This window comes from Procambarus clarkii, chromosome 26, assembly GCF_040958095.1.
Source record: "Procambarus clarkii isolate CNS0578487 chromosome 26, FALCON_Pclarkii_2.0, whole genome shotgun sequence".
In the NCBI taxonomy this organism is placed as follows: Eukaryota; Metazoa; Arthropoda; class Malacostraca; order Decapoda; family Cambaridae; genus Procambarus; species Procambarus clarkii.
In genome coordinates this window covers 5259427-5278129 of record NC_091175.1, presented here as the reverse complement: position 1 = coordinate 5278129, position 18703 = coordinate 5259427, and the positions used below count along the sequence as shown (strand labels likewise).

The window sequence follows — 18703 nt, the reverse complement described above, 5'->3', positions numbered from 1 at the left end:
CACCAAAGCGAGGGATGTGCGGATTTGCTTACGATGTCGGGACAGAGTTCACAGACTGGTGGAAAACTTTCCCATTTTATCACAGGTTACAATTAATAATTCTTTCATGCGACAAGTTGGATCACACAAGTGGACCACACAACAAGTGAACCATATGAACCAAACACCAGCCATAGTGGTCCACACAAGTGAACGATTGAGTTTCAATGATTTTTGTTCACTGATTTGTGGCACATATATCGTTGTACAGTAGATTAATTTAAAAGCTGAAGCTGTGAATAGCTAACTAATGTGTTGAAATCTTGTATACATTTTCTGTGATGAAACAAAATGAGTGAGGGTGGAAAGATAAGGGAATACTGTCCTGTAAATCTTACTTTACAATGAGGTTTCACTCACTTTCGTCTGTGTCGTCATTGTTCAGTGACTCATGACTTTGAAAATTTCATATTAATAAATAATTTCTAAAACTGGTGTTCTAATAGCTCTTTATCAACCGAATTAAACTAAACTAATTAAAACCAAAAATATAATGTAACATGATAGACATCTATTTGAGAAATTATTCATGTTATTCGCACAGCCACTCCAGCGTGAATGGACAGGTCTAATCCGTGTGCACATGACCATGTGTGTTTTGTCCGATTTTGTTGCCACAGAAAAGTGACCTACGGCTTCGAAATAATAAAATTAATAAAACGGTTCTAAAATAAGTATTTTTTTTATAGCTCTTATTATAGTACTGTAATTATGTTGCTAAACTAAATATATAGCCCAAAAGTATATAATTTGATGTAAATCCAATATGAGAGAAATTTATGTTATTGGATCTGGTTCAAACACCAGCCTACTGTAGAGTGTATAGACCTAGTTTCCATTCATACAGCAGGCACCCAGTGCCATTAGCTTTGTTGGCGAGTGATGTGTTTGTCCGCTGGTGGAAGAATAATTGTGGAATTTACAGTGTATCATTTTTTGACTACAGCTGCATTGTCATACAACAAGATGTCTCAGGGGCTTGCTAATAGTGCCTTATTAATACCAAAAAGTCAATATTTGGCAAGAACTAGTAGCCGTATACAGCACGAGCACAAACGTACACAGCACAAGCACAGCTGTACACAGCACGAGCACAGCTGTACACAGCACGAGCACAGCAGTAGCTAGCACCAGAGCCAAGCTCTACCTCAGGGTACAGTCCTTGCACCGCTGCTTTTCCTTATTCTCATATCAGATATAGACAAAAATACAAGTCACAGCTTCGTATCATCCTTTGCAGATGACACAAAAATCGGTATGAAAATTACCTTGGCTAACGACATTGAAAAACTTCAAGCTGATATTAATAAAGTTTTCGACTGGGCATCAGAAAAGAACATGATGTTTAACAGTGATAAATTCCAGGTACTCGGGTACGGTAAAAATGAGGACCTTAAACATAATACAGGGTATAAAACACAATCATATGTGCCCATAGTAGGAAAACTGCATATAAAGGATTTGGGAATAATGATGTCTGACGACCTAACGTTTAGGGAGCATAACCAATCAAATATTGCGACAGCCAGAAAAATGATAGGATGGATTATGAGAACTTTCAAATCCAGGGATCCTATCACAATGGTTGTACTCTTCAAGTCACTTGTGTTGTCCCGTCTTGAGTACTGCTCAGTACTCACTTCCCCCTTAAGAGCAGGAGAGATTGCTGAAATAAAGGGAATACAGAGAACATATACAGCACGCATAGACGCGATAAAGCACCTAAATTATTGGGATCGTCTTAAAGCCCTCCAAATGTACTCACTAGAAAGAAGGCAAGAGATCAAATAATATACACCTGGAAGATACTGGAGGGCCAGGTCCGAAATCTACACAGTAAAATAACAACATACTGGAGTGAATGACATGGAAGAAAATGCAGAATAGAACCAGTGAAGAGCAGGGGTGCCATAGGCACAATCAGAGAACACTGTATAAATATCAGAGGTCCGCAGTTGTTCAACGTCCTCCCAGCGACTATAAGAAATATTGCCGGAACAACCGTGGACATCTTCAAGAGAAAACTGGACTGTTTTCTAAGAGAAGTGCCGGACCAACTGGGTTGTGGTGGGCCTGCGGGCCACTCAAAGCAACAGTCTGGTGGACCAAACTCTCACAAGTCGAGCCTGGCCTCAGGCCGGGCTTGGGGAGTAGAACAACTCCCAGAACCCCATCAAGCAGATATGCTAACACAAGGGGCACACGCACTAGGGGACACAGGTGGAAATTGAGTGCAAAAATGAGCCACAAAGATATTAGGAAGAACTTTTTTTTAGTGTCAGAGTGGTTGACAAATGGAATGCATTAGGAAGTGATGTGGTGGAGGCAGACTCCATACACAGTTTCAAGTGTAGATATGATAGAGCCCAGTAGGCTCAGGAACCTGTACACCAGTTGATTGACTGTTGAGAGGCGGGACCAAAGAGCCAAAGCTCAACCCCTGCAAGCACAAATAGTTGAGTATATACACACACAGTGTATATATATATATATACAGGTACTGTATATCGACAACAAAATAAAAATAAATAAATAAAATAAAATAAAATGTTTATTTAGGTAAGGTACATACATACAATAAATTTTTACAAAGATTGGTTGACTTATAGGTAGAGCTAGTACATACAATGCCTAAAGCCACTATTATATGGCTTTCACAATTCATAAATCACAATTCGTTCCCACACTCCCGCTACATATAAGGGGCACAATTGGCTGGGCTCTCACTTTATTCAAGAAGTGAATAATATATATTAATAACATCGTTCATATATATATATATATGTATGTTTATATAAGCATCTTGATTCTGGCTCAATAAACATCTTCAAATGACAACCGATCAACCAGGCTGTGATTTATAAGTTAGGCTGCAAGCACCCGCTTCCAGTAACCTGGTTGACCAGACGACCAACTGGAAGGCCTGGTCAGAGACCAGGCCACGGGGACATTAGCCCGAACCTGAACGAGGTAGCCACAAGATAGCCATGAGAATCATACACTATCTTCTTGAGGTTATCTTGAGATGATTTCTGGGCTTAGCGTCCCCGTGGCCCAATCCTCGACCAGGCCTCCTTTTTGTTACACACCCCAAGGAAGCAGCCTGTATTAGCTGTCTAACTCCCAGGTACCTATTTACTGCTAGGTAACAGGGGCATCAGGGTGAAAGAAATTCTGCCCGATCCTCCACCGGGGATCGAACCCAGAACTTCAGGGCTTCAAATCTGAAGAGCTGTCCACTCAGCTGTCAGGCCCCCTAGTTACTGTCTACAGTACACTACCCTAGTACACTAGCTACTGTCTACACTACCAAGAAGTTATATTACCTCTGTGGTGGCTTGTTTCGTATCAGAAACAAGTGCCCAGCAGGTGATGTCACCTGCCATAATTGCAGCAAGAAAGGACATTATGCTAAAATGTGTGTTGTCAAAATCATCTGTTAGTACTACCACTACATTGCACAACCCTATTGTTTTTGCCATTACAACTGCATTCCTGTGGAGCCTCTCACACACAGCCACTGAAGTTACAGTACATGGACACAAATGGAAGATACTAAGATACTAACCGATTCATAGAGCTCCGCAAAAAAAACTAAATTTGACGTACATTACATCCAATAGTTAAGGAGATCTCTATGGCATCGAGTCATTAAGTACTAGCTCTTTGGAGTTTCCTATTGTAATTTTGGAGCTCAATGACCAACATTACCCATCTACCAGCCTTGGGGGTATTAAAAGACCTCTGGTATGACTTACTTTTGGGCCAGACTTTCAGAAACAACACACAAGTTTGACATTCACGTATGGAGGACATAAACCAGAGCTCAAATATTGCTGGCACTAATTCAGTCTGTGCACTCTGTATGAGCCATTACTTTTTTCCAAACCTGTCTTCCCCCCCCCCCCCCAGGATGTAAGCCTACTGCAACTTCGTCCTGAAGTTTCAATAAGGATGACTGCTTGTTTTTAAGCATAAATATCTTTCTTACTGTCTTAAGGCATAACTGAAACAAGCTCATCTCCATGGTGTGCTCAGGTTGTTGTGGTAAATGCTCCTGACACACAAGGATAGACTGTATTGATCATTCTCAGACCATTAACCAATACACAGAATAAGATGCTAATCCACTGCCAAGAATAAATGACATGATCAATGTTGCGAATTACACTGTGTTTTCTATATTCGTCTTGAGCTCCTTTATGTCCCAGGAGCTCAAGGCATATCTTTCTCAAAAGGGTATCATAACATATTTCCTTTGGGGTAGTAGGACAATGCCCTACTACCCCACAGGAAATGCATAGGTCGAACAGTATAAGGGTATCATATGGAAGGCTATACATTAAAGATTAGTCATACAATCTAACAGAAAAACAGTGGGAACTGGTGCTTTCAAATGCACTACACTCCATTAGATCTTTTTATCTGTTTCAACCAATACAACCCCTCGCATGGTATTTTTAGTGTCCTCTGATTGTGCCTATTTTCCTGTGCTTGCATTTTCTTCCATATTGCTCACTCCAGTATGTTGTTATTTTACTGTGTAGATTTGGGGCCTGGTCCTCAAGTATTTTCCATATTATATGTAGTCTCCATAGTATATTATCCATATTGACCAGACCACACACTAGAAAGTGAAGGGACGACAACGTTTCAGTCCGTCCTGGACCATTCTCAAGTCGATTGTACTTTAGCCACGTTATTGTGATTCATCGCCTGCATATTATCCATAGTCTCCTGTGACTGCAGGATGCCTACTACTACTACTATTATATTTATTTTATATCTCTCTCGTCTCCTTTCTTGTGATAACATTTTATATTGAGAGCTTTGAGACGCTCTCAATAATTTAGGTGCTTTATCGTATATATGTATGCAGTATGTGTTCTGTATTCCCTCTATTTCAGCAATCTCTCCTGCTCTGAAGGGGGACACGAGTACTGAACAGTACTCAAAATGGGACAGCACAAATGATTTGAACGATACAACCATTGTGATGGGATCCCTGGATTTGAAAGTTCTCGTAATCTATCCAATCATTTTTTTGGCTGACGCAATATTTGCTTGGTTATGCTCCCTAAACGTTACGGCATCAGACATTATTCCCAAATCCTTTACATGCTGCTTTCCTACTATGGGCATATTTGATTGTTTTGTACCCTGTATTATGTTTAAGGTTCTAATTTTTAGCATACCCAAGTACTGTAACCCCGCGATTATCCGGGATTCGAGCATCCGCAAAACGCCCTTATACGGCCAAAATCATGATCGGATAAAGTTATCACAATATCCGGCCAAAATGGCCACAGGAACAGGATAAAAGCTGGTTTGGCCGGATGAAAATTCGGCCATACCGTATTAATCCCGTCTGTGGCTCTAGACGCATGGTGGAGGACGGGGTGGGGTGGGAGGGGATGGGGTTATGGTGGGAGGGGAGCGTCGGGAGGGACCACCTGGGTACAGGAATTACCATTAATTTTAGAACAATTAATCATAGCCAAAAACAAATGAAATAAGTACTAGTAATTATGTAATAACAAATAAATAAGTTTCCTAAAAGCAATGTGCATAGGCTGAAGTTTCCTTAAAAAAATATTGTGAGTTTTTTCTCCTGGCGGCCTACGTAATGTGCTATAGCTGCCCCACCCCAAGTGGACCCGTCCAACACTGGTCAACCCATGTGCGTCCGTCCCTCGTGTTATACACAGTGCTGCGCCATTAGTGAAATATTTTTTTAAATAACTTTTTTATTTTCATAGTAACTTTAAACATTTTTGGCCAAGACTATATCTGGTAGCAGCATCAATCATTCTGGAGGTGTTAAGAGGAAGAAGGTTGTCCTAGACAAGTTACGTGTTGTTCAACCAGTGAGGCATCACAGGCAGCCAAATGCCTTCAACAAGTGAGGCGCCACAGGCAAGCCAAGCGCCTTCAACAAGTGAGGCGCAAGCAAGCGCCTTCAACAAGTGAGGCGCAAGCAAGCGTCTTCAACAAGTGAGGCGCAAGCAAGCGTCTTCAACAAGTGAGGCATCACAGGCAAGCCAAATGCCTTCAACAAGTGAGGCTTCACAGGCAAGTGAGGCGCAAGCAAGCGCCTTCAACAAGTGAGGTGTCACAGGCAAGCCAAGCGCCTTCAAGTGAGGCCTCACAGGCAATCCAAATGCCTTCAACCAGTGAGACTTCAGCAGCTGGCAGTCAAAATTAACTTTGCTTAATGAACTGTACAGTAATTTTAAGTGTTAATTTTAGTGTTGTGTTAGTATAGATTACGTAAATTGTTAAGAATTCTTAACTTCAAGATGTGTGGCATCAATCAAGAAGACGAACACCAACAAGGTAAGGTGAGGTTTCTAGTAGAATATTTAATAATTATATGTGGCAAGGCAATTCAAATAATGTTGTTTGTAGTATAAAAATACTAGTTGGAAGTGGTTAGTTTTGGACTCGTAGGTGAAAAAGTACCATTATCCGAAAAATGTGATAATCCGGCTGGGGGTCCTTCCCATATAGTCCGGATGATCGAGTGGAGACAGTACTTGGAATTTATCACTGTTAAACATCATGTTATTTTCTGCTGCCCAGTCAAAAACTTTATTAATACAGTATCTGCTTGTAGTTTTTTAGTGTCTTCAGCAGAGGTAATTTTCATGCTGATTTTTGTGTCGTCTGCAAAGGATGATAGGAAGCTGTGACTTATATTTTTACCTAGACATTATCTGATATGAGAATAAGGAAAAGCAGTGGTGCAAGGACTGTATCATGAGGTACAGAGCTTTTAAATGTGCTTGGACTATTTTATTTGGTTGAATGTTACGCTTTGTGTTCTGTTCAACAGAAAATTGAGTATCCACCGTCCTACTTTACCAGTTATTCCCATTGACCTCATTTTGTGTGCTATCACTCCATGGTCACATTTATCGAATGCCTTTGTGAAGTCCGTGTATACCACATCTGCATTCTGTTTTTCTTTCAATGCCTCAGTGACTTTGTCGTAGTGGTCAAGTAGCTGTGAGAGGCATGATCTTCCCGTTCTAGATCCATGTTGGCCTGGATTGTGGAGGTCATTGGTCTCCATGAAACTAGTGACCTGACTCCTGATCACTCACTGAAATACTTTCATTATGTGGGACGTTAGTGCAACTGGTCTATAATTCTTTGCCTGTGCTTTGCTCCCTCCCTTGTGTAGAAGCGCTATGTCTGGCGATTTAAGTGCATCTGGTATTTCCCCGTGTCCAAGCTTTTCCTCCACACTATACTGAGTGCCTGTGCTAAGGGCACCTTGCATTTCTGTATAAATATTCAATTCCATGAGTCTGGACCCGGAGTCGAGTGCATGTTATCAATTTCTCTTTCAAAATCTGCCATGCTCATGTTAATATCGGTTACATTTACAAGTGGTTTGGTTATCATGCATAAAGAAGTTGTCCGGATTTTCTTTCATACTGTTTATTGGAGTGCGAAACATGTCCTAATACTGCTATTTTAGGATTTCACTAATTTCTTCGTCATCCTCAGTGTATGAACCTATACTCATACGAATAGTTTCAATACTGGCATTGGTTTTTGCTTTTGATTTTGCATATGTGAAGAAATATTTTGGGTGTTTCTTTATTTCTTGAATTGCTTTTTGTTCTAGTTGCCTTTCTTCAATCTGATATGAATGCTTCAGTCTCTGCACGATTTCTTAAATCTCTCTTTTTAAATTATTCCTTCTTTGTAGGGAAAGTCATGTCTGCTTTAGTATTTCCATTACTTTTTTTCCTTCTTTTGTAGTCTGCTCTCTCTTTCTGGCTTTTCTCAAAGGAACATGTTTCAGACAGACTTTATATGCTTTAGAAGTCAGTTTGTCTATTCCTTGTGTAGGATTTGTATTACTTAGAATAGTTTCCCATGGAATGTTTTGTAAATTCCGTTTATTTTCTCCCAGTCTATCCATTAATTATTAAAATTTAATTTACTGAATAACCCCCCTCTCGCTTGATCATTGTTTTAGGTCTAATCCGAGTATTGACGGTGGTTTGCACTTCAATGAGCTTGTGATCTGAGTGTGTGGTATCTGAGATCGTAATGTCCCTGATTATGTCTTCATTGTTTGTGAAGATCAACTCTAGAATATTTTTGTTCCTAGTTGGCTCTGATATCTGCTGGTTAAGTGAAAATTTGTCAAAGAATCTAAATAGTTCTCCAATTTGTGGTTGGTTATGTCCAGATAGATTTCCTGGTATATTATTATTGTCTGCTATTCTCCATCTTAGACTAGGCAGGTTGAAGTCACTTAGAAAGATAATATCAGGAATTGGGTTTGCCAAATTATCAAGGTTTTTCTCTATTTTGTTTATCTGTTCTGTGAATTCCTTAGTCATTGCATCTTGCAGTTTGTACATAAGAAAAATAAGTAAGTTTATTTTCTCTATTTTTACTCCCAGTACCTCGACCACCTCATTTGTAGAGTTAAGGAGCTCCGAGCATACAAGGTCTTCCTAATATTAAGATCCACTCCTCCATGTTGATACCTGGTTGATGGGGTTCTGGGAGTTCTTCTTCTCCCCAAGCCTGGCTCGACTTGTGAGAGTTCGGTCCACCAGGCTGTTGCTTAGAGCAGCCCACAGGCCCACATACCCACCACAGCCCGGTTGGTCCGGTACTCCTTACAGAAAACAATCTATTTTCCTCTTGAAGATGTCCACACTCTCCTTACAGAAAACAATCTAGTTTCCTCTTGAAGATGTCCACAGTTGTTCCGGCAATATTTCTTATGCTCGCTACATATCGTACAAATTTTCAATGTACAGTACATGCGATAACTAAAATATGCACCGAGTACTAAATACATGTTGGGAATGTTCTTGTATAAATACAACTATCACACAATAAATGTGGGATGAGCAAATCAGAAAGGGCAAAGAGTGACAACTTTTAAAAGTGTAGAGAGATGATTACTCTATACATCACAGGCCAAAACCCCATTGATGTACTCATTTGCTGTATTGCCTCTAAAATGCTAATTTTAATGCACTTTCACACTAACACAGGCCCTGCACATTCAAATCTTCATGCATTTAATTTCCTCTACTGTGCTTGAACACCTCAGTGCAATCGTAAAAGCCAATACAAACAGTCCCTGCTATGTCAACACAGCCAGTCCCTCAGAAATACAATTAAATCGTTCACAGGTTTAGTAAGTTTAGGCAGATTTTAAATTCCATTGGCAAAACAACCTGAGCACAAATTACCTTCAGAAGCCCCTCCCCCTGGCCAACATGGGTAAGCAAGTAATTATCAACAGAAGGCACCAAGCTAGCCAACACAAGCAAACAATTTTTTTAAATTGTTGTCTAATCACATCACTGATACTCTAAACAAACCTAGCAACAAGGTATAGCAAATAAAATTGTATTCTTATTTGGTGACAACCCTTTTATTTGCAACCTCCTTGATCCCTCTTGCAAGTAAGTTTCAATTAAAATACTAATGCCAATGTCTCTGGAGTAGATTTTGCAGCCTCCCTATACAACACTACTGCTACTATACAGTACAAAGCTGTAAAATTGTTTAATATCAAATGTACAAAAAAAATAACTAGAGGTTTGTGTGGTGATTATAAATGAGTAATATTAAAGAATGGATTTGTATACCAGTCTATTCTATGTATAGCAGTCTATCCTATGTATACCAATCTATAAATATCAATGTAGGGTATTATTTATGAAAACAAGTGTAGTGGTGCAATGTTATCAATGGTTGGAAAGTTTGTGGTTATACATGGAGGACTTGTTGTGTATGACATTAGCCAAAGTAGAAATGCACCTAATGCACTTTAACCCTAGTGTGGGTGTGTGACCTAGTGTGGGTGTGTTAACCCTAGTGCACCTAATGTGGGTGAACAGGCATAATACCATCCATCATAGGTGTAAACACCCCCCCCCCCCCCACCCACCAAAACCATTCACCATTCCTGGGGCTATTTTTAACAACAAAATTCTAAATAAAACTCAAATTTTATGACTGCTGAACACCCCTCCCCCCTGCGGTCTCAATTCTGGGGGTGTCCCTCAGCACCTTCCATCAAGACACCCCTCCACCAAGAGGACACCCTCCCACTAGGAGGGAACCCCTCCACCATTAGGAGGATACCCTCTGCCACTAGGACACCCCCTCCACCAGGACATGCCTCAACCAAGACACACCTCCACCAAGAGGACACCCCTCCCACTAGGCAGGAGCACCTCCACCAGGAGGGAACCCCTCTACTACTAGGTGGATACCCTCTGCCACTAGGACACCTTCCACCAGGACACCCCTGCCACCAGGAGGACACCCTCCCACCAGGAGGACACCTTCCACCAGGACACCCTCCCACTAGGAGGATACTCTCTGCCACTAGGACACCTTTCACCAGGACACCCCCTCCACCAGGACACCCTCCCACCAGGAGGACACCCTCCCACCAGGAGGACACCTTCCACCAGGACACCCTCCCACCAGGAGGACACCCTCCCACTAGGAGGGAACCCCTCCACCAGGAGGGAACCCCTCCACCACTAGGAGGATACTCTCTGCCACTAGGACACCTTCCACCAGGACACCCCCTCCACCAGGAGGACACCCCCTCCACCAGGAGGACACCCCCTCCACCAGGAGGACACCCTCCCACCAGGAGGACACCTTCCACCAGGACACATCTCCACCAGGAGGACACCCTCCCACTAGGAGGAACCCCTCCACCAGGAGGGAACCCCTCCACCACTAGGAGGATACTCTCTGCCACTAGGACACCTTCCACCAGGACACCCTCCCACCAGGACACCCTCCCACTAGGAGGATACCCCCTCCACCAGGAGGACACCCTCCCACCAGGAGGACACCCTCCCACCAGGACACATCTCTACCAGGAAGACACCCCTCCCACTAGGAGGGAACCCCTCCACCACTAGGAGGGAACCCCTCCACCACTAGGAGGATACTCTCTACCACTAGGACACCTTCCACCAGGACACCCTCCCACCAGGACACCTTCCACCAGGACACACCTCCACCAGGAGGACACCTTCCACTAGGACATGCCTCCACCAAGACACCCCTCCACCAGGAAGACACCCCTCCACCAGGAGGGAACCCCTCCACCAGGAGGACACCCACCACCAGGAGGACACCCTCCCACCAGGAGGACACCCTCCCACCAGGAGGACACCCACCACCAGGAGGACACCCACCACCAGGAGGACACCCTCCACCAGGAGGACACCCACCCACCCACACCACCACCGCCCCATTCCTACGGCTCCTATATTCCCCCCCCCCCCCCACTAAGGGGGGCGCGGCCCCACAGGAGGGAGGCCTACCCATAAGAGGGGCAGAGGATGAAGGGGGGCGGGCGGGAAGAGATAATCAAAAGCTGGAGTGTCCCCGGGGCCGTGGTGGCACCAGGGGGGAGGGGCCGGCCGCCAGTGCCAGCCGCTACACGCCCACTCCCACGCCTGGCTCCCGCACGCCACCACCACCATCACGCCCGCACGCCCGCCGCCACCACCCCCACAACACTTGCCTTAACATATAGGTGGGTTAAAGGAGGCGAGCAAGGGAGCAACGGTATCCAATATGGCCGCTTAAGCAGACGATAAACAGAGCGAGATGTTGTCTTTACCTAGTAATAACAATCTGTGCGTCGCTCGGTACACCTGCTTGTCTTGCTGGATTTGCTTGTTTATCTTCTTGTTTGCTTCTTTCCGCCTTTTGTTTTCCTCGGCGTCACCTTTCGCCCCAGCGCTACCAAAACAACCCATGACATTAGTACACTCTTGGAAGAAAGCTCCTAGCCGCAGGCAGGCGCGGACGTCCCGCGGCCCTGTCTCGTTTCCGCACCAGTTGCCTATTTTTGCGGCTGATCTCGCGTCACTAGGTCATGGGATCCAGTCTACATGTCACTGAGTGAAGTGGCAGCCACCTGGGCCATGGATGCCGGGCGATGGTCCAGATATCACTCGATCTCAGTCGTTCACCATCATCGCCAATCATCTGCACAACCTTCACCAGTGAATCAGACGCGACTTCTCCCGCGGCTCCCGCAGTCTCCAACAAGCCCCCTCACACCACCCGCTCCCGGACCTCCCATATCTTCCCTCTCAACACCATAAACCCCATCACCATTCTTAGCCTTTTATTTCCCCGATTCTTCATCTTGTAGGTGGGGAGGTATTTGTTGGTATTATGCCGGCCGTGATGCGGCCGTTACTTGTAAAAGTGGTTATTGATATTAAGGAATCATACTGGCTGGTCGGGAGATAGCATATTGGAACGGTGTGCGCGAACAGTGTTGCACCGGATACAAGTCACATCGTACACACGACGATTCGCCAACATATTTTTTGGGGGAACCCAAGCTAACTTAACCTGGCTCAACTTAACCTAACTTAACCCAAATGAGCGAAATACAGTTAAACCTAAGCTAATACATCCTAGCACAGCAATATACACGGTTTTAACAAACAGAAAACGAGCTTCGCTGAATCGTCTCGTGTTCGAAACGACCATACCCCGTTGCACCAACGAGAAGGGTGGGACCTGCTCAGACTCCCGTAGGATCTGGGAGTGTTAACACCTGCTCTCGCTACCAATACTTTTACTCTCCACATATACACTCTTTACTCACCAACTGATAATGCAGCAAGACATAGAAAACTATCTTTAATGTTAAGAACTGGCAATATTATATAGAAGACAACCCTGAGAAGAAGTTCATCTCCCCCGAGCATCTCAACAACCAGAGATGATCCCGTACGACAACTTTCAACTCTTAGGTGTCCCGTATAGTGAGCACCAATGTATTATTTCGTGAAAATTTAGCATAATGTAAAAAAAAAAATTTTTATATGTGATGTCAAAACAATGAAAACATACTGTTGCTTTCGAGTGTGGGGTGGTCGTACGTCAGCCAGCGTGAGTGAGGACAGGTACTGGGCAATCAGTGAAACAAGACACGGATCAGATAAGTCCTAGTATGCACTCTTCATACCATTTGTGATAACTATCTGAACCCATTCACTGAAGGAGTCGCATTGCTATCATTATATATTAAAAACGTAATTTCATTCATTTGTAAATGCTTTATATTTATTAATTACATATCAAAAAAGAGTCCCGTAGCGTAGTGGTCTACGTCTATTTAAAACCGAGGGGTTTAGTATATTATCGGGTAGGACAGAAACGGCTGGACGCGTTTATTTCACCTTTTGTACCAAGCTCTCTTTCTACCTCTTAATCCTTTTGTACCATGCTCTCTTTCTACCTCTTAATCCTTTTGTGCCAAGCTCTCTTTCTACCTCTTAATCCTTTTGTACCAAGCTCTCTTTCTACCTCTTAATCCTTTTGTACCAAGCTCTCTTTATACCTCTTAATCCTTTTGTACCAAGCTCTCTTTATACCTGGCTATGTAATAGAACAGAGTAATAAAATACCTGGCTATGTAATAGAATAATAAAGTAATAAAACACTTTGTTATGGCTCCCATAATTAGCCTAGTGGCAGTAGAAAACGAAGCTGAGAAAGTGTACCCTCGTGGTGATGAGGTGGGGACAGCGTCGTGAATTTTATGGTCGGTTCACAGATCTTGGAATACCTCACAAAGTTGAACAAGAGGATTGAAGCTCTAGAAACGTTAGCTGTGGCAAACAGATGGGTGTAGTGGGGAATGAAACGGTGGGGAAGAAAATAAGGAAGAGGATAGCGTATTACGGATGGAAGAGTCTCTGGGAAAATGAACTATCCACTAGTGATGGCAGTGTTCAACCCAGTGTGCTGAAAAATGTTGACGGAGAAGTTCAGGAAAAATGGTTAACAAAAATAGAATGTGAAGACATAGTTAAGAATAGAGTTACCTTTGAATGTAGTAGGAAGTGTTGAGCAAGAAGAAATGTCAAAATGTTGGGAGCCTAGTAACCAAGGCGAAATTGATTCTCAATGAAATAGCAAACCGCAGCACAGTTAAGAGTCTGAGAACACTGAGGAAAACATTAATGTATCTACGTTGAATTCCTCCCATGTTGGTGTTAATTGTTTATTTGGCAATGAGATAAATTCATGAAGGACATCCTGCTTTGTAATATAAGGATCTTATTATGCTTTCACATGCATTATTCATTTCTTCCCGTGTTTTGAAGTGAGATGATTAGTTCATTAGCTCCCTCGCCTCTCATTAATCTAATCGCCGAAGCTTCATTTATATCTGAAATTCAGTCCTCGATACTCTGTAAATTCAATCATATCTTCATTATCTCAGTAATAGTTCTGGGCCATAAGAATAATGAACAAATTCACAACTCTACCACAACACGGATAAGACTCGTCGGGGGCTTTTATCCGTGTCGTGGTACAGTTAACTAGAGCCCATCTGGGAACATCCAGCACATATAATAGGTTCGAATCCTCATCAAAGCCCTTGTGAATTTGTTCATTGATATATCACGTTATTGTGATTTCTGTGTGCACGAGAATAATCTGGGAATACTCTCACGACTTTATTTTGTATCTTCAACTTGTTTAGTCTGCCTTTACCAAAACAAGAAATGACAGGGGCACCATAATCAATAATAAATCTTACAATATGCAATGTGATTACCATTAGAATGTGAAATGTAAAATATGATTAATAATTGTGTACTGAATTAATTTGTGAGCCTCTTGAGGGACCTTATATAGACGAGGTGGAAATAGCCTAAGTTACTCTGTCCTTTTGTGATGTATTTCCTTTTCTCAACAAACTTACTTGAACTCCTCCAGGAGGCAGTCGAGCTGCATCTGCGATGTCGGTCCAGTATGGTAGGGGTTAACCCTCCGTGGCCACGCCGAGGGCTGCCGAAGTAATAATGCGAAGCACCCCAGCGAAGGCGTGATGCATATGTCTGGTACCGTTGTTGCCAGAAGTTGTATCTTCTGATTTTTGTCTGTAGGGATAACGTTCCTATTAACAATTATCCCTACAGACAAAAATCAGAAGATACAATTGACCATTTGCTATAAAACCAAAAAAAACGGCCAACCTACTCATGAAAAACTCTCCAGACACAAAGCAGAACGCCTTAAAAGAGACCAACGTTGTCTATGCCTTCAAATGTTCACTTGGGGACTGTAAGCCCCAAAGAACTCGGTATATAGGCAAGACAACAACATCTCTTTCCAGGCGATTAACAATGCATAAGCAACAGGGCTCCATTAAGGAACATATAATCTCTTCCCACAACCAGACCATTACCAGAGAAGTCTTAACAAACAACACAGAAATCATCGATAGATACAGCGATAGCAGGCGGCTTGACATCTGCGAGGCACTACACATCAAAAAGTCAACACCAGCAATCAACAGCAATTAATGCACAGCTATATTCTACCCACTTCAAGACTCCGTACCAATATAGAAGCATAAAGAGGAAGTATAGGTCAATAGGTCCTTTGCAGTTACTTCCATTCTTCCCTTTCACTTATCCAATTTATACCCATTGAACCGCGTTCTGTCTTGTGTTGGTCAAAAGTTTGTTCACCTCATCCAAAACTGTTTCAACATATCACCTCACCCAAATGTGAGTATATAAGACAAGCTGTTTAGCAATAGAATAGAAAAGACCAGGAATGCTGATATTCCTGGACCTCGAAAAAGCCTTTGAATTGGCTAGCGCCCCAGCTATTCTCTGCTGCCTCGTTGACAAAGAGGTCAGAGGCAACCTGCTCTCCTGGACCAAAAACTGTCTCATAAACAGAGAAGCAAGAGTAAAATTACATGGCACAGTCTCTGAGTACAAAAGACATGAAAATGGTACACCGCAAGGAGGTATTCTCAGCCCTCTTCTCTTCAACTGTTTAATGGAAAGAATAATGAGGTTGAAACTTCCACATCACTGCAGGCTGCTAAACTACGCGGACGACTTTGTCTATCATCATAAAAGGAAGGTATGCGGCGCGTCTTGCACTCAAATGCTTAGACTGCATCAGTAAAGAGGCAAAACAGATTGGGATCAAACTCAACCCCTCAAAGTCAAAGGCCATGCCCATAAAAATAGCAAAGCCCAACATCCAACTCACAGTACAGGGTCAACCAATTGAATGGGTCGACACCTATCAGTATCTAGGAATCATCCTGGACACACACATGAATTTTAATGCTGAGGTCACTTACTTGAGAGAGCGAACTGCGGCCCGGACGGCATTCCTCAGGTCGCTAACCTCCCTTTCTGGAGGAGCCAATCTGCAAGTCCTTCGCACATACTATATACAGGCAGTCAGATCAGTGATCGATTATGCCGTACCTGCACTCACAATTCTATCACTCCAACAGTGGAAAAAACTTGAAGTTGCCCAAAACAATGCTATGAGAGCCGCACTGGGAGCCCCCATGTGGACCAGGCTTGAAACTCTTAGACTGGAGACGGGTTTGCCCTCTCTACAAGAAAGAATATCACAAAGAACAGCTACAATTATCAGTAAGATAATTATTTCTTCTGATCCAATCCCAGTACGGCAGGCCTTGGTGGTTGGACTAGGCCAAAACAATGGAAACTCTTGGGCTGCTAAAGACTGAAAAGCCTCAGGTGTGGATGGATTTCAATACAAAATCGTAAAGGAACTGGCAAATGCACTATGCATGCTACTGAAACTCCTTTTCAGAAAATTCCTGGACCAAGGGATAGTTCCCCCTGGATTGGAAATATGCAAATGTTACCCCTATTTTCAAAAAAAAGCAGAAAGAGCTCGGCAGTAAACTACCGGCCGATCAGCTTGACATCACACATCTGCAAGCTCATGGAGAGAATCCTAAGGGAAGGAATCATACAACATCTCACAGAGAACAATCTTGTAAAATCAACGCAACATGGGTTTGTTCAAAATATATCCTGCCTCACTAACCTGCTCACATTTCTGGAAGCGGTAACCGACTATTCAGATAAAGGACTTCAGGTAGATGTAGCTAACATGGACTTTGCTAAAGCTTTTGACAAGGTACAACATGAGGGACTGGCAAGGAAATTACAGGCACATAGAATAAATAGGAGAATACTGGAATGGATAAAACAATGGTTAAAACGTAGAAAACAAAGGGTCGTGCTAAATGGGATTGATTCGGACTAGGAAACTGTGCTAAGTGGGGGTGCCACAGGGATCCATTTTGGGGCCAATCTTTTTTGTCATATACATCAATGATATAGATGAGAATATTACAAATCACTTCATCAAATTTGCAGATGACACTAACGTCTAGGATAAAGTGGGACGTGAAGGTACTAATGTGACCTTACACAGAGATCTACATGAACTCCGCAAATGGTCAGATGACTGGCAAATGCTTTTTAATATCGAAAATGCAAGACCTTACATGTGGGGCATAACAATCCACGTCACAACTACCAAATTGACGGCACTATCTTACAACAAATAGATGAAGAAAAGAACCTTGGAGTTAGAATCCATCATTCACTAAAAGTTGCACAAGTGGGAGGGGAGGAAAAAAAAAAACGAACCAAACCCTAAATATAATCAAGTGTACCTTTACCTTCAAGTAAAAGAAAGTAGTCGTTCAATTGTATAAATCCATCAATTCACCAATAATGCTGATCATATTGGATGATCCATAGATGTGTGGCTCCTCCTGCATGATAATATGATGATAGATGGAATTACTGGTGTCGATTTCATTTTGCCTCAGATCTACAAGATTTTGTTGAAGTTCTTTTGAACTATTGAACTATTGCTCTCAGACTGCTTATTGACTAACCAGGTACGTCCCCACTTGGATTATTGCATCAAGGCATGGAGATCTCATCTTCAGAAAGACACAGTTGCTCTGGAAAAGGTGCAACACCGGGCAACAAAAATCATACCAGAGCTTAGTCATCTCGTATCAGGAACGGTTGAGGGCCACTGAGCTAACCACACTGTAGACCAGGCATGTCAGGGTGGATCTCATCGAAACCTTTAAAATAGTAAACAATATGGAGGATGTCGATCAGGACAATTTCTCCAAAAGGTCAGATGTAACACGAATATAAGGAGCAACAGGTTCAAACTCAGCAAGCCACAATGTAGGACAGAAAACAGGAGATGCTTTTTCACCCTAGAAAAAAATTGTTCAGTTGTAAACCCGTGGAACCGCCTACCCACCGAATCTGTAAACGTCAAAACTCTGATGGGTTTTAAAATACAGCTTGAAAAGATCATCAGGGCAAATGGGAGAGGGACCTTTGACAAACCGCCGGTTTCCTGTCATCATCAAGGCCCTCAGGTAAATTCATGTTAAAATGTACATATAATTCTCGGTCCTAAACATGTCATAGTTCTTTATATTCGCACTTTCTGGCCTTTGTGTGTCAGTGACTGCTCTTCTGTCTTCCCTAATTTCCTGAAATATGCGGCTTTAACAGTAAAGATTGGAATGCCTCACTCATCCCACTCTTGATTGGATTGGGATTGGAATATCCCACTCAATTTCAAGCTTATCACATGCCGTTTTAGCTGCCTTGTCTCTGTCATCATGCTGGTCAACAGCTATGTGAAATGGTATCTATATAAATGAGTCTCTGAAACTCTTGCTCTTTGCATTAATAATGTTGTTAATAATGGCTGTTACAACATTCCTAGTATCTATTTTGCATGTTGGGTGTACAGGACACCTTAACCACTC

The 18703-nt window shown here is 42.7% G+C and overlaps 1 protein-coding gene across 2 annotated transcripts in view; it reads right to left on the bottom strand.

The window, feature by feature from the left end:
• Positions 1–12102, bottom strand: part of Galphas (G protein alpha s subunit) — a 121795-nt gene extending 109693 nt beyond the window's left edge. For both annotated transcript variants that reach the window (XM_045739920.2, XM_045739918.2), the window contains exon 1: positions 11684–12102. In XM_045739920.2, the coding sequence (XP_045595876.1) occupies positions 11684–11822 (139 nt within the window). In that variant the 5' untranslated portion in view covers positions 11823–12102. The remainder of the gene's footprint in view (positions 1–11683) is intronic.
• Positions 12103–18703: the final 6601 nt, after the last annotated feature.